Below are 19,761 nucleotides of genomic sequence, written 5' to 3' on the forward strand. Positions count from 1 at the left end.
CGCCCTCTCCGACGTCACCGCCACCGAAAGCTTTCTTACCCAAGTCACTAGGGAATCCATCATCATTAATCTGTACCAAGCTCACATTCCCCCGTTACCCCACGAGTGCCGTTCATCCCTCGCCAATGTAGGTACTCTCCGCATTCAAAGCCCCCACCGAGGACGCCCAACCCGGTGATTCCATCTGCATCCACTTCCCCAGGCACAGCATCCATCGAGTCTGCTCACCAGGTCCCGCGACGTGGAAAGAAACGACGTGTCATATGACGAATGCTTCGTCCTCGCGCGAGAAGGCGGCAAGGCGAGCACATCTGCAACGTCGAGATTTCCTTCTCGCTGTTAAAGGGCGTGTCCAATAACGGCGCGGCGGTCACATTTGTCATCGACTGCTGCCACCCTGGCGGAGCCCCGAGCAATCATGACCAAGCTGTCAAGGGGTACGAGGGCATACTCTTTGAGAATATGATCTGAATATCTTTAATTTTAACCAAAGGCTTATTCCATGGAGGCCGTGGGAACAGCCTAGGGACTCCAACCGGGCACCGGCCATGGCACGGGTCGCGATGCTACAGTCGTCCAGCACTGGATGACGAACTTAGAGCATATCTACTTTCTTGCTGGTTGCCTGCGTTGGCAAGAGGCGCGGGAGGTTCCGCGCAGCGCACGTGAAGAAGGGATCGTTTACAGATTGTCCTGTCAGCGTGATCAAGGAGGGGCGACTGGAAGCCTGAGGCTGCTTGTCCCAGGCGAGCTGCGATGTCGTGTCGGTATAACATCGTCAAGCTCAACAACGACAGGCGCAATAGAACGGAGACAGAGACATGCCGTGGTCTTTGGGTGATGGGGCTATTGGGGTGTCTTTGGTGTCGAGAACGTCGTACAGCGTGCGCCGGGATGACATCTTTGCCATTTACCCTCGCCATGCTGTACGTTGGAAACGATTGCCACTCCTTTAACGTCTCCCCTCGTGTCCGCCGTCCGAACCGGGGACTGGGCCGTGGCGAGTGCATATGCTCGGCAAGCATCAAGTCCGATGTGTGCTCAAACAACATAGCAAGCGAGACTGCGAGCTGATCTATGTAGGTAGGTACCTATCCAGAAACATGGCTTTGGAACGGGAGTATTCACGTATCATTTATATCACCTGTTCACCAGCCCTGATGGCCCGCTTAATGCATTGCGCATCTCTTGCTTGAATGTATGTACCAGTACCGCAGCATTGTACTGAGGTTTCTCAAAACAAAGTTTCCCTGCTCCGGTCCTGGATGTGCGGTTGAGGGAACGTTTTCAGCAGACGAATGGTTCGGTCCATTTCTTCATAAAAAGTGCTAGGGGACGCTATACTGGATTCGTGGGTTTCTGGGACGACCGAGACAATACGGGCGGCAGACTCGAGAGTCTGCTTATCTTAGGGGTTGGACTGCCTCCACTTTCTATACTAGGATCTTACAGCTAAGAGTGAGGAGTATCAACGACCTAATTAGGAGGTCGACCTGGAACACTTAGACATTGCGTTGGGGCGTCTAGGTAAGGTACACACATTGGACACGCTGTTAAAATATCTTGGTGAAAAGATCTAGGATACAGCAAAGTCTCTAAGGTAAACTGCATATTTAGGAAAATGAATAAAGTCTATGAGGTTCTTCTAATTTCTAAGAAAGATTTCCATTATGCCCATTGTTTCGCAGCTTTCCAAATACCACTGCAATAAGGGCGGGACGGACATTAAGCAGACCCAATAGCGAGCAGAGCACGTTAGATCTGCGCTAGGCCGCCATCGACGGCGACCTCGCTGGCGGTCATGAAGCTGCTGTCCTGCGACGCGAGAAAGGCTGCTACCGCTCCAATCTCGGCGGGATCGGCCATGCGCTTAAGCGGATTGGACTCGGCGAAAACCTTCATGCCTTCCTCGCCTAGCGCTTCCACCGCGAGCTCGGTCGCCGTCGGCCCGGGAGACAAGACGTTGACCCGGATGCCGGTGCCCTTTAGGTCCTCCGCCCAGGTTCGCGCGAGATTGCGCACTGCCGCCTTGCTCGCGCTGTAGACACTGAATCCCGGGGCCCCCGTGGTACCCGCGCTCGAGCCGGTCAGGATAATCGAACCACCCTTTCCCATCAGCGGGAGCGCCTTCTGGACCGTGAAGATCGAGCCCTTCACGTTGGTGTCGAAGATTTCGTCAATGTGCTCGGCGGTGATCTCGCCGAGCGGGAGCTGGCTTCCCGCCCCGGCATTGGCGAAGACGATGTCGACGGTTCCGCGCTCGGACTTTACTGCCGCGTAGAGTCGGTCGAGGTCGGCTAGATCGGAGACCGAGCCCTTCACTCCGCGGGCATTGGGCCCCAGGTCGGCCACAACGGCGTCGAGCGCCTCCTGCCGGCGACCCAGGATGAAGACGAAGGCGCCTTCCTCAATGAAGCGCTTTGCTGCGGCGCGGCCGATGCCAGTAGCGCCGCCGGTGATTACGGCGGTCTTTCCATGAAGCCTGGTCATGACGGGCATTCTGCGTTGGAGTTGCGTGGAAGTAGGGAACTGTGAACTGTCTACTTGAGAACAAGAATGCAGTTTGGGTAGGTAGGTAGAGGTAGGTAGGTAGTGGAGGTAGTAAGGCTGTGGGAGATACGGTGGTAAATGTAGGTATTAAAGAGAAGGGATATTTTCTAGCTTCATTGCTTAAGGAGAGACCCTGAGGTCATATATACACAATTTAGAGTGCTACTCCTTAGACCACTAAAAACCGTGTGCCTGCCTCCCGTCCCGTCCTTTGCGATGACAAATGGCTTTTTGGTGGCGTTTAGCCCCCACTGACAAACAGATACCAAGATATAACTGACAAATGGGCTTGGTGACGATTAGCCTGACTGACAAACCAAGGAATGTACCTGACAAATGGCTACGACTAACAAATGACTATAGCAAGTTCTCGACGGCTAGTTCGACGAGTGTCACGAAATGACCACAGCGGGCGCCCCCGAGAAACCTGGAGGCACGGGACAACAGCTCAGCATTGAACGGGTAATAGGAGAAGAGGGTAGTGACTCAGCCAAGAAAATAGGCTAGATAGAAGGTTGCCTTATGGATGAGAGTGAGCCTCGCGAGAAGAATCACCAGATTCAGCTGAGAAAAACATGAGGTGTGTGAATCTAAGGAGCAGTTTAAAGGGGCTTTCTTAACCCTAACCCCAACTCTGACGGTGTCTGGGCCCCTGCACTCGCCACAGGACTGAACGAAGGTAACCGTCGTTTGCGCTAAATCGAGAAACCACATAACCAAGGTAAAACATAACCATGACCTGGTAGGTGCTCTATCGCTTTAGCCACCTAGGGAGTATTCCATCCCCCTTAATTCTCCCTCTTTCAGATGTCCACAATACCCCATTTTACCGTGTCTTTCACCTTCCTTTCGGCCGCAGCGAGCCATGCGAGGCCGGCCGGCCAGTGCAGCAGTGCGATGGTTGCTCCTCAGCGACCTCCACTTCAAGCACCATGACTTGGATCGGGTGCGGCAGACGGCGCAATGGATCGTTGAGGAGGCGGAGCGAAACCGAATTGGGCGGGTGGTGGTATGCGGCGACCTGCTGACGAGCCGCACGATGCAGCCGACGCATGTGTTGTCTTCATGTTACCATTTCATCAGCCTCCTCAGTGACGTCGTGCCGCGAGTTCAAATCGTGCTCGGCAACCATGATCTCGCTTACCGTCGCGACTACCAGACTACGGCCCTAAACGCCCTCAATATCAAGCGCCTGGACCCTTACGTTTCGGTACATAGCGTCGTATCTCAGCACGAGTGGGATGGCCGACGCGTCTTACTGTTGCCCTTTCGCGAGGAGCAGAACGAGCTGACCGAAGCCGTGGCTGGTCTAGGGCCCAACGAGGCGAGCAAAACGGTTGCCTTTGCCCATCTTGCAATCAACAAGGCCATCACGCAGCGGTATGTGGTTGGGGATGGCGTCAACAAGCCTCGCGTGGCGAGCTCCATTAGGTACCACGGCCTGATAGGCCCGGGTCCGTTCGCATCTCTGGCCCGAACCTTCACGGGGCATTTCCACAGTCACCAGACCATCACCCAAGAACACTCCGGCAGTAAGAAGGCCGATCTACGAGGGAGCCTCACGTACTTGGGTTCGCCCTTGCAGCTTAGCTGGGCCGACCTCTACGACGAACAGCGGGGCGTCGTGCTGCTCGACCCGGAGACGCTGGAGCACGAATTGCTCATTAACCCACATGCTGTCGGCTACACAACAGCTGACGTGGAACAAGTTCTCGGCGGCGAGGTGGACGAGAGTGCCGTGACGGACAAACATGTCATGCTCATCGGCAAGCTTACCCATCTCAAATACGTCGCGGCCCGTGACAAGCTTCTCTCGCTGGGCGTGCGGAGCGTGCGAAACTGGACTTCTACTGGATTTGCCTCGCACGCCGACCGATCTTCATTCGGTGGTCTCGGCACGTCGGTGCCAGCGAGTGATGCCGCCGTCCAACCCTTGGAGGAGCCCACCAAGGATGAGACGGGTCCAGCCACAACAACCGCCGGCGAATCGGCCTTTGGCCCTGGCTCTGACCTTGGCGCCGAACCTCGGGCTGAAAGACTCGACTTCGCCGCAGAGGCTCGCGAATTTGTCCAGTCGCTGGACTTGGACGAGTCTTTTCTCTCGCGAAAAGACGAGTTAGTGCAGGTTGGCCAACGAATGATCCAAGCCTCCCGCGAAATCGGTGGTGAGGATAGCGAAGTCAAGGTTAACCACCGAGATTTCCTTGATAGGTCACCTCAAGCCATCGGCACAAGGACTGCCACCGAGATGGCAGGACCCTCTACCCACATCTTCGTCGCGGAGCCGCGCAGACTTACCATCACCAACTTTCTCGGTGTGCAGAACACCATCACCATCGACTTCGGACGTGACCTCCCGCGCGGATTGACCTTCCTGGTTGGCGACAATGGCTCCGGTAAGAGTACGCTCCTTGAGGCCATGGCGTGGTGTCAATTCGGGCGGTGTATTCGCAGCGGTCTAGCCGTCAACGACGTCGTCAACGACAATGCAGGCAAGAACTGCTCCGTCGTGCTGGAGTTCGCCAATGGATACACCATAGCACGGTATCGCAAGCACAAGATTCACAAAAACCGCGTTGTCATCTCGCTGCATGGCGAGCCACAGCCGCAGCTCGAACACCCAGACGCCCGTTCAACGCAAGCGGCCATCAACGAGCTGCTTGGCACCGATTACGAGACATACGTTAGGACGGTCGTGTTGAGTCACGAGAGTGCAGCGAGCTTTCTGAACTCTACACCAACGCAGCGGCGCGATCTTATCGAGGCATCGCTCGGGCTGTCAGTGTTGGATCAGTGTGGGCAGCTGTCGAGGTTGCTGCTCAAGGACATCGACACCGACGTGAACAAGATGGAGGGTAAGCTAGAAGGAGTGGCCTGGACGATGAAACACAACGAGCAACGGCTCAAAGATCTGGACCGGACACAGAAACGACTCGAGCATGAGGCAAAGAAGGCTGTCGCATCTTTAGAGGCAGCCATTCAAGAATCTACAAGCAAGAGAGTCCAGGCACCCGAGCCTAACGCGGACTTTCGCGTTGGGATTTCGACCCTCCAGAATCAAATCCAGGCTGAGGAGGAAAGTTTACAGCGACGGAAGAGCTCTTATGCCCGGATGCGGGATGAATACTCGAAGCGTGCCGAGCCACCGGAGTCGACGTCATGGTTGGACCGGCTACAGCAGCGACTAAATCAACGACACGCGGTCATAGCTGCAGCTCACCCCTTAGGTTTGCGCAAGTTCTTTCACGCCATCGAGACATCTACTCTCAACTTCCTATTCATGACCGCCAGGAGCCTCTTGCGCGTATTCGGGATTTCCAAGGACGGTCCTCAAGAAGCAACCAGCAGTCAAAAGAATGAGCAAGAGGAGGCCATCAACGGTCTGCGCCGCGATATCAAGGAAAGCATGTCGCGGTTGCAGAGCCTGAAGAATGAGGAGGCAAAGTTGAGCACTAACCACGCCGCCATGCTTAACGAGCAGCTTGCGCAGACCATCCGGGCTCAAAAGAAATGCGAAGCCTTACAGCAAGAGGCCACCATCAAGCAAGGCGACGCAGCCACATACAAGCGCCTGGTAGAAAACGAGCAGTCATCACTGCACCCACTCCGCTTGCAACACGACGAGCTCTCCAATAAGCTTCAAGAGCTTGCGGGTAATCGCGAGCTCTTCGTCTTTTGGTCCTCCGCTTTGGCAAAGCGCACCCGTCGCGCCTCTTCATCTTCCTCACCCAGTTCCACTGCGAAGACAGCGGCTAACTTCCGCGAGCACATCCTCGTCAAGTCAATATCGGACCTCAACGCGCTCCTGGCGCAGGCCCTTATGGTGCTGTACGACGACACGCGCCACCACGCCCACGTCGCAACGGGGATGCTGCGGTCGCTGTTCGACTCCGAGTCTGCCGACGATACGGCCGATCCATCCCCCTCGGAGTCCGTTCTCGACGCCACCCTTGCCGTTAACCCCTCGCTCGCCTACAACAAGCGCTCGAGCGGCGAGCGCAAACGCGTCGACCTGGCGCTCTTCTTCGCGCTGCTGCAGCTGGCGCGGGCTAGGAGTGCGCACCGTGCCCACTACGTCCTCGTCGACGAGGTGTTTGATAACCTCGACAAGGCGGGCCAGGCGGCTGTGGCCAGGTGGTGCGGCATCATGTCGCAGACGGTGGTCGGCTGGATCGTGGTCATCACGCACAGTCAGACCATGGTCGAACGAGATCCGGGGGAAGAGGCGACCAAGGCCTTGGTTGTGGAGGCGAGGATGGGAAAGGGAGGCACGGAGCTATTTATTAACGACCGTAGGATTGGGGGAGACTGAGAGGCCCTTCGAACACGCCACGGTACTGGGGACATTGAATCCTATGCACTCACGACGGGTATAGACATCGACCTTGATTGTGTATGGGGGACGGCCGTCCGGAGGTTATACAAACAGGACTCGAGGAGTAGAGGCGCCGTATACGCCAGTATTCTCCGTCACTGATGGGTGGTTCATGACGGGGATAGAAACCACAATCGGGGACTTGGATGATGCCGCGCTAGAGGTTGTGGCCATCGAAATGGGCCCCATCATTTCCTGGCGTAATAGCAAGAACATAACAAAGTCGATGCCGTAATTTAGAGCGGTGTCTGTTGCTAGGAGCGAAACAGCACGAAGTCCTGTGCTGCAGAAACTTGGCTTCAACCTCCATGCCTGTACAGGAGGTGATCTCCCCCCATCATTATCATCACATCATCCGCGCGGTGGAGTTCCTCGGACGCCCGATCAGTGCCGCACCATCAGACCGCCTTCTACCTACATATTGATATCTCCATCTTCGTCTACCCCCATCATCGCCCTTGCGATTCTTCTTCCCTCCTCCCGGTCTTCATCCTTGTAGATACTCAGTCCATGGGCGGTGAGGAACTTGAACTCACCTCCCCACTCCCGTTTCAGCCAGCTCTTTTCCGCTTCCGTATACAGCTCTGGCTGCGCAGCTTCGGACTCGTCGTTTCCCTCGCCGCTATCAGACACCCCGTGGTTGGTGTTGTGGCCTAAACCGGACTGACTACCCTGGGCTAGGGCCCATCTCTGGCGTTCCGAGGCAGGCCACTGTGCATTGATCATATAGTATCCATCTGGATCCAACTTGGAAGGGCCAACAACAGGGCCGACAGGAGGCCCACTCAGTAAAAGGACCCACCGGCGGCCCTTGACGAAGTATCCGAGTCGTCGGCCATTCTCTGCGGTAATCGCCGCATCCTTGCCGTTATCTCCAAGGCCTCCCAACACTATCTGGGAGTAATCGCCAGTATCCGGGGAGCCGATAACGTTGCAGATGTAGTTGGGCGCGTGGAGGACGTTCCGCAGGTGAAGCGTGCCGTGAGCACTGGGGCCAGACCGCTTCGGGAACAGTTTGACTGGGAGGCGAACATCGCCGACGCCGAGAGCACCCATAGGGTTCGACACGATATACGATGTGGTGGAGGTCGGGAACGGTGTATACGTGGAAAACCAGGCCCGGTCACGCGCGACGCTGGACGAAAGGGAAGCGTTAGCCTCTTCGTACGCTCGCAAGTTCACCCTACAGCCCCCGGTATTCGCTGTGAATGGAAACCTACTGCACGTTGGAGCCGCTCGCGAGCACCCAATCTGGGCAGAGCTCTGGGGTCGCGCTTGGGGTCGCCATGCTAAATCGGCCTTCTCCGCGTTTAATAGTGCGGTCTGTAATGAGAATCAAGACTCGCTCACTAGGTATGCAGTGGAAAATTGACGTTCTCTTAGGCGAATCAATGGATTGTCGTTTTGATTCGCGAATTGTTGTTTCCGAACGCGCACGAAATGGAACCCGACGACGGGCACCCAACTTCCCAAGTATCACCTCGCGTCCCCCCCTCATTCTGGCAGTCAACGGCCCACCAAAGGCGGAAATTCAACAGTCGCCTCAAACCCACGTGACGGTGCCTAGAAGGTCGCTAAATGCCATCTCCCCCGCTCGACTTGCCGTCGAATGCAAGGTCTGGCGTCGCACAGGCACAGCGCAGCTCTGGCTTGACTCGGCACGCTGATCAGGCGCCGGAATGTGTGCAACGGTAACCCCAAACCATCCTGTGGTCTTTCGTCAGTTCAGACTGGCTATGATCAAGCCCGTACACGGCACTTGGTTCATCTCTTTTGTGGAACTGGACTTGCCTACCCCCCGCGGGGACATGCGTCTTGGGAACGAACCTAGGTACCTACTTAAATTCAGAGTGTCATTTATAAGAGACGCACCGGACTAAACGCTATACACTGTCCGTTCCCCTTCCCACAAAGCTTGTTCCGGTCTGTCCAACATCCATCCATATTTATCGTTTACTCCACGCTAGTAACCTCCTCCGTTTTCTCGCCCGAACCCTGTATTCTCTTCCACTCGAGCGCCCAAGAAACCAGGAAAGCACAAGCTGCAGTTGCGACGCTGATGTAGTACGAGTTTCGGAGACCCAAGACATAAGCCCCCAGGACGACGTCCACTAGATCCTCACGGCCCATGGTTTCCCCCACGAGCTGGTGGATCTGCGAGGCGCCACTGTTGAGGATCTCAGCAGGATCGATACCCTTCGCATCGCGTGCCATGTTGGCAATTAGTCCATTTTGGAAGACCGTCTGTCCCACGGCGAGAAACACTGAGCCACCAAGTGCCTGGAAAAACTGTGTGCAAGCCGTGGCCTGCGGAATGAGATGGGGCGGCAGCACGTTTTGCACCGCGATGATAGGGGCCTGGAAGCAGATGCCGGTGCCCAGACCCATGAGCACCTGGGAGGGAAACCACTTGCTCAACGGGGTGCCGAGCCAAAACGTCGCGATAAGCGCGGCACCCGCTGTGAGAAGCGCCGTTTCGAAGAGGATGATGTGATTGTAGTAGCCGATGGCAGTGACCAAGAAACCGCTCCCAACCGAGCTGATGACCATAGCGATGAGGAAGGGGAGGATTTTGATCCCGGCTTGTATCGCGCTGTCCCCTTGTACCGCTTGGAAGTACAGCGCTGTAGTGCTTGTCAGTACAAAATCGATGAGGAACAAGGACAGCCTGCACTCACAGAGATAGTAGACCATGGGGTAGAACGAAGCGCCGAAGAACAGGGCGAACATCATGGCAGCAAAGACGTTGCGGTTCTTAAAGAACCTGGGAGGAAGGAGACCCTTGTCCTCCTGCCAAATCTCCACGCCGACGAAAGCAATGGCGCCAACACCAGCCACGACTAACAAGGCGATGACCCTGCCTTCACTCCATGGGTACACCACCCCTCCCCACTGGAGGGCAACAAGAAGCAGGATGATGGACGGGACCAGAATAACAGCCCCGACCAGGTCAAGCTGTAGAATCCGAGCAAAGAAAGACTTGCGATTTGGGTCATTGCCGCTCGAAACGCCGCGCAGGAACACAATGACCGCCGCCACAGCGGCACCACCCAGCGGCAGGTTAATGTAGAAACACCATCTCCAGGTGATCTGATCAGCAAAGACGCCCCCGAGCAGCGGTCCGGCAACTGAGGAGATCCCCCACAAAGCACCGAACAGGCCGAACGTGGCTGGCCGCCGTCGGAGCGGCATTATGTATCCCACAATAACAAACGAGCCAGAGAAGATACCGGCGGTGCCCAGGCCGGCAACGGCGCGTCCAACAATGAAAGCTGTCGAGGTCGGCGCGACGGCCGTGACCAAGCTCCCGAGCTCGAACAGACCGACGGCGCCGAGATAGGTAAGCTTGACGTCGAATAGGCGGTAGACGACACCGTATATGGGCTGCATCGCTGTTGTCGTCAGGAGATATGACGCGCCGTACCAGCCGATGTCCTTGGTCGAGTTGAACTCGGCGGTGATAGCCCCGAGAGCTGGCGCGATGATTGTTTGGTCGAGGGCGATGAGGAAGATGCAAAGGCATAACGAAAGGATGACAAGCCACAGCCTGAGCCCGCTGGGATATTGGGATTCGTCCTCCGCGATGTTTGCGTCCGAGCTCGGCAGCGAGGCCTGCGGGGTATCTTTTGTCGTTTCATCATGGTGTTCGCTGCGCGGGACTTCGTTCGCTCGCACTACCTCCAGAGACGCGTCGCTCTGGGAGGGCTTCTCATTATCCGACTTCGACGATAAATCGGCCATGTCGCATAAGACGCCCTAGCTAACTAGTACTGGGACGTGACGAGTTAGCCCGGCCCAGGAGGGACAGATTCGGCGAAGAAATGGCAAAACAACCTGTAACCTTGGAAAAAAAGGCGGCTTCTTGAGAGGGAGTGAGGCGAGGTTGACGATGATGCAAAGGGGGTCAGACGAATCGAGGCGTTCCTTGCATACCTAGATAGGTACCTACACACACGCAAACAAAAGGATATAAACTGATACACTGCATTACTAATGCACCTTGACCCCTTCTTTTCCTCATCCGTGTCAAAACATTTCCTCTGGTCCATTTCAAAGTCGGCCGTCTCGGGAACCACGGAACCTGTGGCACAATTTGCGAGTAATTGTTTGTTTGTGACCCCCCGCTGTGACCTCAGCCCGGGGACAAGCTTAGTTGGGCCGAAAGCTGTTGAATCTCATGCGTTTTGCAGACATATTGGTCTTCCACCACGTTTCTGAAATTTCTGCAGCCCATGCCATGATGGGTGTCAGGCTGCCGCGCCCAGTCTATGCCCGAAGTTTTGACAGGGGCACCCAAAGGCTCGGCCGAGGCGGTTCCTCGATCTGATTGGATTTCGGCCAACCGCTCACCATGAACCAGGGTGTCGATGGATAACCAGAGGGGCGTTCCCATAGCACCAGGCCCTGAATGACAGGTGAGCCATCTCCCTATACCTAAGGTCCCTCACCCGCTGCGGTGTGGGACATGTCTCACCTCATGCCCACGTTGTCTCCAAGTCATTTAATTTACCGCCTGTCCACACAGTGTCTCCCACGTTTGGCGTTGCACTTACATCGCTGCTCCAATGGAATTCCCAATGAATGTTACTTCTGGGTGGATCGGCAGGGAGGAGACGATCACGGATGTGCGGCCATGCCGGCAATCTGCCTCTGCTGCCGGTGCAAGCATCGTCCGCAGATTGGGATGCATGTAGGTTCCATCCAGCCGGAACCGATTGGTTGGCGACGAGAGAATTGACGATCTCTGTAACCCAGTGAATCGTACCAGTTAGCCCTTCAGACACTCAACCAAATGCGCGGCATCATATTGGCATATCGATACAAGATACCAACACAGCTAGCCTCTCGCACGGCAGGTCACGAGCTGGTCAGCACTTTCGAGAGAGCCGTCGCTCGCGTTGTGCTGAAACACCCGCACCTGCACGTTGGATTGGTGGGCGAGGACACTGACAAGCCCTGCTGGGTCCGTCTCGAACGTCTGGATCTTCGGAACCATATTAAGTGGCGCACTGTGGGAGGAGGTACCAGCGACTTGCAGAAGGCATTTGTGGATACGTCGTACCAACAACTCGATGCCAAGTTCACCAACTACCGGACCACGCCGGGATGGAGAATCGAGGTCCTCCGCCAAGAGGGTGAAGATGCCATCGAAGTCCTCCTCGTCTTTAACCACACCAACATGGATGGCCGCAGCGCAAGAACGTTCCATGAGGATCTACTCAGATCTCTCCACGACGATGATCCGGCATTGGACAAGGGTTCTCTGAGAGATCACGTCTTAACGCTCCCAGCGGGCTCAACTGCATCGCTCAGTCCACCGGCAGAGAACCTGGCTCAGTTCCCCGTCGACCCTATCGCTCTCCTCCATTACGTACAACATGAGGTCCGAATGCCAGCTGAAGCTGGGTACCCAGAAACCCCCACTCAGGCACATTGGGCCCCCATTGCAGAATCGCCGTTCAAGACACAGTTCCGTACCATTACGATCCCGAACACCATGCTTGCCGAGCTCCTGGAGGCTTGCCGAAACAACCAAACCACACTCACCGGGCTTCTTCACGCACTGGTATTCGTCTCGCTTACCCCTCTCCTTGGCCCATCCGAGGCTACAGCATTCGAGTGTATGACAGCCATGGATCTTCGATCTCTTTTGCCTGTTCATTACCCTTCGTACCCGGGGTTCCGGCCGGCCCGGGCCGTGTCCAACTACGTGACCATCGCCAATCACACGTTCGACGAGGATGTTGTTGCGCAGCTTCGCTCCAATACCTTCGAGGCACCGGACAGCTTCCCCTTCGGCATCCCGACGGACCTGGTGTGGACGGCAGCGAGAGAGGTGCGCCGCGACCTCGAAGCCAAGCTGAACCGAGGAGTCAAGAATGACGTGAACGGATTCGCCCAGGCTGTCGATGACTGGCGCGCCCAGCTCAGCAAAGAGGCCCTGCGGCCGAGACGCTGCTCATGGGTCATCAGCAACCTCGGCTTGGTCGACGGTAGCCCCGGCCCCGTCTCGTCTCGGGCTGATGATTCGGGTACAAAGCCAGAGGCGTCTGCTTGGTCTGCTACACGTGCCCAGTTCATCATGTGTGCTAACGTGGTTGCTTCCGCCATCAATGTCTCCACTGTGAGCATCAAGGGTGGAGACCTTGTTGTCACTTGTTCCTGGCAAGATTGTGTTATAGATGCCGATTTGGGGGAGGCCTTTGTCGCAAGTCTGGAGAGGTGGTTGGTCTTTACCTCCAGGTCTCAGGACGGGTGGTCAGCTCCATGGGTGAATTCGGCTCTGTAAGCTTTCTGGCCGGGCGCCTATACGTGCCTCAATTATTGTCAATATTATGGATTATCTTTGAAGACATCGGGGCAAAGTTGGTTGGAGGATACAACAAGGATAACAGCACTTGAAGGAAACCCCTTATCTCCTCTTCTTTTTATCCTGCTTTCTATTTCCTCATTTTTCCGTTCCTTTTCCACATCAACGTTACAAAACAAATAGTTGACTTCTATAACAATCAACAGCCGGTTCGTCCCTGGCTCCGATCATTACGAACATGATTCAGACACGCATCTCGTTCCCCCTTGTTTTGTGGACAGAGTAGCCCAGTGCCGCCACCATGTCCGGGATGATCGGATCGGCGACAGGGGTGTATGCATCAACCTTTCCTCTTCAGAACAAGGTTGCATTGAAACCTCGTGGGACCAAGCTCCGGGCGTCGGGCGAGAAAAGACCCACTCATGATTTTCGGCCGACGAGGTTGAGAGAGGGGTGGAGAAGCCATCCTATTGGGTTGGGAACGCGGCGCGGCACCACCGAACGGCTCGGCTTCGATGGCTCGGCCAGAGACTGCCTGCCCGGACAGCCCATCCGATTCCGGGCACAGGTGAGCCGGGTCTACAGCGTAAGCCTACACGCCAAGTCGGGACGGACTTCCCTGAGTAGGTAGGTACCTAGGTAGATGGGTGATGGGAATCTCGCAAGACGACGGCATGAAGATGAAGCGCCACAAGTCATGCTAGGAGTCGCATTTATTCTCTCTCACTCGTTGACCTCGGGACGCATCATTGCATCATCGCACGTCGCATACTCTCTGCGAGTCTCTTCATGTTGTAGGACAAACACGTTGTCTCGAAGCTAGTGAACCGTCCATCTCTTGTGTGTTGGTTGCGAGAATGTCGTTCCAATTTCGAGATGTTGTCTCTTTTAGGGCATACGACACTACAAAGTCCCTCCTCTTGATACTGGCAACAACGTGGGCGATTTACAACTTGGCCAAGCTGATCTACAACCTCTATTTTCACCCTCTGCGGCATATTCCCGGACCATGGCTCTCAGCGGGAACATATCTTCCAGAGCTCTACTACGACTGGGCGAGATCTGGACGTTACACGCGACAGATCCAAAAGATGCACGAGAAATACGGTATGACAATTTGCATCTGTATCCCATGTTAGCACTAACAACCCCCATCCCAGGCCCCCTCGTCCGCATTAATCCCGACGAAGTCCATTGCAATGATCGCCATTTCATCGACGAGATCTACGCTGGGGGAAGCAGGAAACGCGACAAGCCCGTGCACCAGGTCAAGGGCAGCGGAGTGTAAGTAGCTAGGTCCCTACCGAGATATCTCGATGGACCGCACGGCTGTTGTGCTGACGTCCATCCCCGATATGCAGCGCGGAGCACGCGACCTTCTCAACCACCAGCCACGACGTTCACCGTATGCGACGAGGAGCTCTTTCCAAGTTCTTCTCGCGCGCCCAAGTCTCCCGTCTCGAACCGACCATCCGCGACCTTGCTGAATCCCTCTGCGAGAAGATTTTAACCCTTGGAAAGGACGAACCATTCGATGTCACCACAGCACTGAGTCTATTCACCACCGATGTCATCAGCGGCTACTGCCTCGGAGAGAACCTCGGCCTGGTTGCGCAGAAAGGGTGGGAACCTAACTTTAGAGAACCACTGTACGCCCAGCTGAAGCTCGTGTACCTGTTCCGGTTCTTCCCTTGGATGAGGCATTTGGGATTCGCCATGGCAATGTATGGCAACAATCCTCCTCTCCCACGTGCATGAGAGTGTTGACCAGAAGACAGGTTCACCCGGCGCTTGTCGGAAGATATGGAATCACTGTTCAGCGTTTTGATTGTAAGGACCCCGTATATCATCTAGGGGATCAAAGGCTGACTTCGTACGGCATTGTTAGGTTGACATGCCCAACTACGTCAAGAGCGCGCAAGCTAGAGTCGACAAGGGCATAGACGAAGGCACAACAGTGTTCGGATCTGTGTTGCAATCCAATCTGCCGCCGAGCGAGAAGGCCCTACAGCGTCTGGTCGAGGAGGGCTTTTCGCTGTTTGTGGCTGGTACAGAGACTGTCAGCTGGGCTTTGACCGTCATCACATACCACCTTCTGACCAAGCCGTCGGTGCTCGAAAGGCTTACTGCCGAAGTAAGGGGCGCCGTTAACAGCTCGGGCCAGGTCCCGGACTGGGCTGCCGTGGAGAAGCTTCCATATCTCAGCGCTGTCATTCACGAGGGACTGCGGCTGTCGTATGGCCTTGCGAGCCGAACCTCTCGTGTTGCTCCCGGCGAAGATTTGGCTTACAGTGGAAGTTGGATTCCCAAGGGCCGTACAACACCAGTCAGCGTCCAGCATGTGATCCCGAGGGGATATGCAGTTGGCATGTCGGCTGTGATCACGCATCACGACGAAAGCATTTATCCCGATTCGCACGCTTTCATCCCGGAACGGTGGTTGGATGAAAGCAACCAGCACAGAAAGGAGCTCGACCGCGCCCTCCTGTCTTTCTCAAAAGGAAGCCGTGGCTGTATTGGCATAAAGTAAGTTTGTACCGGCTCCATTTTGTCGACATGTATGCAACGGTGCTGACATACGTGCACAGTCTGGCCCATTGCGAACTGTATCTGCTGCTTGCATTGTTGGTTGACCGCGTTTACCCGCATATGCAACTCCATGAGACGAGCGAAGCGGATATTGCTTGGGACCATGACTTTTTTAATCCGTTCCCAGTTTGGGGAAGCAAGGGAGTGAGGGCGGTTATTGCCAAGTAGACATCTCAAAGAGGACTGGTAGATAAGTAGCGGAAGGATCTGAAGAGTGTAACACCGAGGGGACATAAATGGTCCAGCGGAGTCACAAGTGGGAGGATGCAGGGCAGCTACGGGGAGAACCTTATTCGTTCATAAATAAACCCCGAATCCTGATGTGCCATTTCTTGTGCAGCGCCCCGTGATAGTTCCTTCACGCATGTGATACCCGTTTTGAGGGAGCAAAGCAGATGGCGGAAGACCGTGCTCATCGGTATCCCAAATGTGCTCAGGGTGGATTTCAGGGGTATAGACTGACTGGTGTTGTAATGCTGGCGCAGTGAGTTGCTACTCGAATTCAAAACTCTTGATAATAGCAACAACGAAGCGTGCAAGTGTGAAGTAACTGTATTTACTCAAACATAATACGACATCCGGTTGCTCGTGTATGGCCATCTAATTCTCCGCAGAGAATAACGCTTGCGGCGTCTAATCGGGCCCTACGTAGCATTTGCTTCATTCGCCGCCCAAAGTTCCATAGGTGTGTCCTGCATATAGTTGTTCCAGGTATCAAAAGAAGACCAACTCGCCATATCCCCTGCGGCAATTGTCCCCGCTATCAAGGTAATGTCACTCACCGAGCGGAGATCCGACAGGTCAGCAGAGACCCAAGAAGCCACCTCGCCGGCAGCTGACGTGCCTCCCATCGCAGCCGTCGCCGCAATAGCCGTGGTCGCGCATCCTGTGGTGTTCATATTCCCCATGCTCTGATTATGGGCCGCCATGGCCGCCACGTCTGCGGCCTCTTCGGCGTGTGCTCTAAGCTCTGAGGCTCTCCCCAGGAGCTGGGCCAGAGTACTCGCTCCTACATCGGCCATGTTGCTCACTGCGGAAAGCATCTTTAGGCGCTGAAGTGCTGCTTTTGCAGCCTGCAAACACCCGAGCTGCGTGACGACGTACATTCGCGCTTGTAAGGGGTCTGTCTTGAGGGTCCCGGGTGGAGGGATGTGGTGCTGGGGGATTTCTTCGGGGAACATTGGGTCCATGGACAGAGACACAAGGAGGACTGCCGCCTCGAAGGTTGAAAACACGAGCCCGGAAAGGCGGGTGAGGCAACCCCCGAACAAGGCGTGTACCTGCGTGGCGCTTTCCAGGACATACAGTGCCGCGGCGGCAAGTTTCCTCTTCTGTAAGCTCAACAACATGGACCTGCATGCGTGGATGGCGCCGGGCCGCGCCACGAGCAGCGGCCGAAAGTTCCAACATATCGACTCGTAAATGGCCATGTGGAGGAGCTTCCGCTGCAACGGCAGCTTGGGAAACCGTTTGTCCCACGTCTCGTCGGGGTCTGCGAGGGCGAAAGGCGGCGGCAACTGCGCGGGGTAGTGGCGGCAAAACTTGTCATATCGCTCTTCGGCGGACATCATGTCGTACTCAGTCCCCTGTATAGGACCGACGCCGCGCCAGAACTCGGCTAGCTCAGCTTGGAGGAACCGTTCGGTGAATTGATCGGGCGCATCAACGGCGGCCGGTTCTATGCCGTCTCCGTTCCGGAGGAGGTGAAGCTGCGGCCGGTTCCCCGGGCGAAGGCGTCCCGGGAAAACGGGGATGCGGTCGAGCTGGCGGGAAAGCAGACTGTCCCAAACATAGAGATTACAGAACGTCCTGCGTTCCATCTCTCGGACGGTCTTATCGACACCTTCCCATGGCCTTGCGGCAAATTCCCGGTGTAAGCCGACGTTCTGCGCGACCCGGATGGCGCGGCTCAGCGCCTCCCAGAAAGCGCTAGTCCTTCCTTCCACCTGGTGTTGAAGGCCAAGGAAGGCCAGATGCTGGACTCGGATCAGGGAAGCTCGGCTGTCTGCTGCTGTGCTGATGGTGGCGAGGTTCTCGACTGTCTCGTCGCACATGTTGCGCACGTCGGAGAGTAGTACTCCGCGGATTTTGTCGAGCGGGTAGCCGGGGGATGGAAGAAAGCGCAAGGTGTATGAGCAAATGCGCAAGATCAGGATGACGAAGTCGGCTTCGGCCACGAGTGTCACCCGTTCCAGGAGCCACCACGAATGATATTTTGGTAGGAACCAGGGAACGTGCACTAATTGGTCCATCCTGTTATCCGATCTTGCGTTAGGCGCGCCGAAGGGAGGAATCGGGGGGGGGGAGGGGGGGGGGGGAGAGGTGATATTAGGAGGAGGGAAAAGGACTTGAAACACGAACCAGTTAACCTCAGCTACAAAGTATTGTACTAGAAAATCGACGATCTGATGATCGGGCATCCGTTCCATGTTGCGATGGACCTCGTCAGCGGCTTCCGGGCTGAGGGTGGGAGAGTTGCCACCAGCGCCGTCGGGGCCGGCCAGCCCAAGCTAGAAAGGAAATCAAATCAATGTCTTGTGTCTCAACGCTTGGTGACACGGGGGTAGGTACCCACCCTCTGTATCAGGGCCAGCGTGTTGGTAGCGCTACCTTCGGAGTAACCAAACGATTCGGCGAGCGATGGACCAGACCATGGCGCCGTGGGGGTCACAGATTTGGCGGACTGCCGCGTCTTCCACTCATTTCGTGGGCCTGATAGTTGCCGACCCCGTTGATTCTTCGCCGCACTCTCTCTCGACCTATCCTCTGCTTGAGACTCGGGTAGCACACCCGGACTCGACGGCTGGGTCTCGGTCGTGGAGTGATAGACGCAGTCTTCGGTGCATTGTCGGCGCGCGCAGTGATTGCATGGGTATTCCCGATTGCACTATGATACATTAGGCTAGCTGCCCAAAGGCTTGAACCCGGTAATAACGGTCAAGGGAAGAAGGGGGGATTGGGGGAGGAGGGGGGGGGGTCACAACTCCAACCTTTTGTTTTCTAGTATAGCAGGGTACGCAAGAAGATATAACCCGTTTTCGTGCACTCATGGTCAAGGAAATATTGTAAAGCTCAACAACAGCGGTTATCAACAGGAGAGGGGGGAAAAAGCAATGGCTAGGGTTCCTCCTGATCCCCTTTATCTTATGTATCTACTCAAACATGAAAATGACGGGACCGAAATAAGTGCGTGGTGCATTTGTCAACATTTGTCCCCTCGGCTGTGGCTGGGCGGAAACAGAACCGCAGCACCGCTCTAACCCGATGCGACTGACGGTCGAGCTTCTGCATAGAACTTCGTAAGCGCCAATCGTAAGCCCGCAGGAACAAACAAACTTGGCCGCTTCGCGGACGCTGAGCCTGAGGTGGGTTGCGTTGGGGTGGGGGTTCGGTTGTACCGCGTATGTTGGGGGCGTGAATGCGGCTGTGCCGGTCGCTTGCTTGAACGACTTCCTGTGTCGTGGTTATCTGTGTTGCCATTGGATGCCATGGCAAATGTTCCGAGCTTATGGCCTCCCACGGTGGTGGGAGTGTAACTACAGGGCGGGGGGAGACTGATTGATGACATTTGTTTCGAGTTCGGGCAGTGGATCCTCCATCTTTCCTCCCGCACCGGGGAAGACAGCGTTTCTACTTCGTATGTACATACCTTATCCCAACTATAGCGCTCATCCCGGCCATAAGTCGCCGACCCTCCTCCGTGCTAACCGGCCGCTCGTTGGACATCGATCGACCCCGGCACGCACTTCTAAGGCTTGCGTGCAGTCGGTGGAAAGCGAACACGGAGCCAACCAGACCAGTTCTGTTAACGGCCTTGTTGATAATTTCGTTAATAACAGCCTCCTTGCCAGGCTAAGTTAGTGTACGCCAACGGCCCTTGCAATGTCGGTTAACCGGTCACCGGTATTCGTTCCTCAGGGTACCTCACCCTAGCAGT

The 19,761-nt window shown here is 55.8% G+C and overlaps 7 protein-coding genes across 7 annotated transcripts; 3 read left to right on the top strand and 4 right to left on the bottom strand.

The window, feature by feature from the left end:
* Nucleotides 1-1,672: 1,672 nt before the first annotated feature.
* On the bottom strand, nucleotides 1,673-2,635 carry B0H64DRAFT_407773 (short-chain dehydrogenase/reductase SDR). The gene has a single exon (XM_062804584.1). The coding sequence runs from the start codon at nucleotides 2,497-2,499 to the stop codon at nucleotides 1,756-1,758; it is 744 nt and encodes a 247-aa protein (XP_062655215.1). The 5' UTR covers nucleotides 2,500-2,635; the 3' UTR covers nucleotides 1,673-1,755.
* Nucleotides 2,636-3,273: 638 nt separating this feature from the next.
* Nucleotides 3,274-6,915, top strand: B0H64DRAFT_468369 (uncharacterized protein). Its single transcript, XM_062807747.1, has one exon. The coding sequence runs from the start codon at nucleotides 3,416-3,418 to the stop codon at nucleotides 6,860-6,862; it is 3,447 nt and encodes a 1,148-aa protein (XP_062655216.1). The 5' UTR covers nucleotides 3,274-3,415; the 3' UTR covers nucleotides 6,863-6,915.
* A 424-nt stretch (nucleotides 6,916-7,339) lies between these two features.
* On the bottom strand, nucleotides 7,340-8,213 carry B0H64DRAFT_445735 (uncharacterized protein; the record flags this gene model as incomplete). Its single annotated transcript, XM_062806867.1, has 2 exons — nucleotides 7,340-8,060; nucleotides 8,146-8,213. The coding sequence occupies 2 exons, from the start codon at nucleotides 8,211-8,213 to the stop codon at nucleotides 7,340-7,342; spliced, it is 789 nt and encodes a 262-aa protein (XP_062655217.1).
* Nucleotides 8,214-8,574: 361 nt separating this feature from the next.
* B0H64DRAFT_366003 (major facilitator superfamily domain-containing protein) lies at nucleotides 8,575-11,162 on the bottom strand. The gene is made up of 3 exons (XM_062801891.1): nucleotides 10,760-11,162; nucleotides 9,604-10,695; nucleotides 8,575-9,549 (listed from the first exon to the last, which is right to left on the bottom strand). Exons 2-3 carry the CDS (start codon nucleotides 10,664-10,666, stop codon nucleotides 8,879-8,881), a joined length of 1,734 nt encoding a protein of 577 aa, XP_062655218.1. The 5' UTR covers nucleotides 10,667-10,695; nucleotides 10,760-11,162; the 3' UTR covers nucleotides 8,575-8,878.
* On the top strand, nucleotides 11,160-13,214 carry B0H64DRAFT_366006 (alcohol acetyltransferase-domain-containing protein; the record flags this gene model as incomplete). Its single annotated transcript, XM_062801892.1, has 2 exons — nucleotides 11,160-11,615; nucleotides 11,681-13,214. Exons 1-2 carry the CDS (start codon nucleotides 11,491-11,493, stop codon nucleotides 13,212-13,214), a joined length of 1,659 nt encoding a protein of 552 aa, XP_062655219.1. The 5' UTR covers nucleotides 11,160-11,490.
* A 792-nt stretch (nucleotides 13,215-14,006) lies between these two features.
* B0H64DRAFT_347938 (benzoate 4-monooxygenase cytochrome p450) lies at nucleotides 14,007-16,083 on the top strand. The gene is made up of 6 exons (XM_062801375.1): nucleotides 14,007-14,342; nucleotides 14,396-14,519; nucleotides 14,597-14,959; nucleotides 15,014-15,065; nucleotides 15,124-15,761; nucleotides 15,824-16,083. Exons 1-6 carry the CDS (start codon nucleotides 14,093-14,095, stop codon nucleotides 15,990-15,992), a joined length of 1,596 nt encoding a protein of 531 aa, XP_062655220.1. The 5' UTR covers nucleotides 14,007-14,092; the 3' UTR covers nucleotides 15,993-16,083.
* Nucleotides 16,084-16,363: 280 nt separating this feature from the next.
* On the bottom strand, nucleotides 16,364-19,104 carry B0H64DRAFT_239296 (uncharacterized protein). The gene is made up of 4 exons (XM_062799821.1): nucleotides 18,815-19,104; nucleotides 18,400-18,711; nucleotides 18,186-18,334; nucleotides 16,364-18,077 (listed from the first exon to the last, which is right to left on the bottom strand). The coding sequence occupies exons 1-4, from the start codon at nucleotides 18,872-18,874 to the stop codon at nucleotides 16,469-16,471; spliced, it is 2,130 nt and encodes a 709-aa protein (XP_062655221.1). The 5' UTR covers nucleotides 18,875-19,104; the 3' UTR covers nucleotides 16,364-16,468.
* Between the last annotated feature and the right edge of the window lie 657 nt (nucleotides 19,105-19,761).

The sequence above is a fragment of the Chaetomium fimeti genome (genome assembly GCF_033439085.1).
Source record: "Chaetomium fimeti strain CBS 168.71 chromosome Unknown B0H64scaffold_8, whole genome shotgun sequence".
NCBI lineage: Eukaryota > Fungi > Ascomycota > Sordariomycetes > Sordariales > Chaetomiaceae > Chaetomium > Chaetomium fimeti.

Coding starts and splice junctions, on each gene's coding strand:
- B0H64DRAFT_366003 (XM_062801891.1), bottom strand. CDS start 10,666: ATGGCCGATTTATCGTCGAAGTCGGATAATGAGAAGCCCTCCCAGAGC. Junction 9,550..9,603: donor CCCCATGGTCTACTATCTCT/GTGAGTGCAGGC, acceptor CAAGCACTACAG/CGCTGTACTTCCAAGCGGTA.
- B0H64DRAFT_239296 (XM_062799821.1), bottom strand. CDS start 18,874: ATGAGTGCACGAAAACGGGTTATATCTTCTTGCGTACCCTGCTATACT. Junction 18,712..18,814: donor GCTATACTAGAAAACAAAAG/GTTGGAGTTGTG, acceptor AATGTATCATAG/TGCAATCGGGAATACCCATG. Junction 18,335..18,399: donor CGCTGGCCCTGATACAGAGG/GTGGGTACCTAC, acceptor TTTCCTTTCTAG/CTTGGGCTGGCCGGCCCCGA.
- B0H64DRAFT_407773 (XM_062804584.1), bottom strand. CDS start 2,499: ATGCCCGTCATGACCAGGCTTCATGGAAAGACCGCCGTAATCACCGGC.
- B0H64DRAFT_347938 (XM_062801375.1), top strand. CDS start 14,093: ATGTCGTTCCAATTTCGAGATGTTGTCTCTTTTAGGGCATACGACACT. Junction 14,343..14,395: donor AAAGATGCACGAGAAATACG/GTATGACAATTT, acceptor CCCCCATCCCAG/GCCCCCTCGTCCGCATTAAT. Junction 15,066..15,123: donor CACTGTTCAGCGTTTTGATT/GTAAGGACCCCG, acceptor CGGCATTGTTAG/GTTGACATGCCCAACTACGT.
- B0H64DRAFT_468369 (XM_062807747.1), top strand. CDS start 3,416: ATGCGAGGCCGGCCGGCCAGTGCAGCAGTGCGATGGTTGCTCCTCAGC.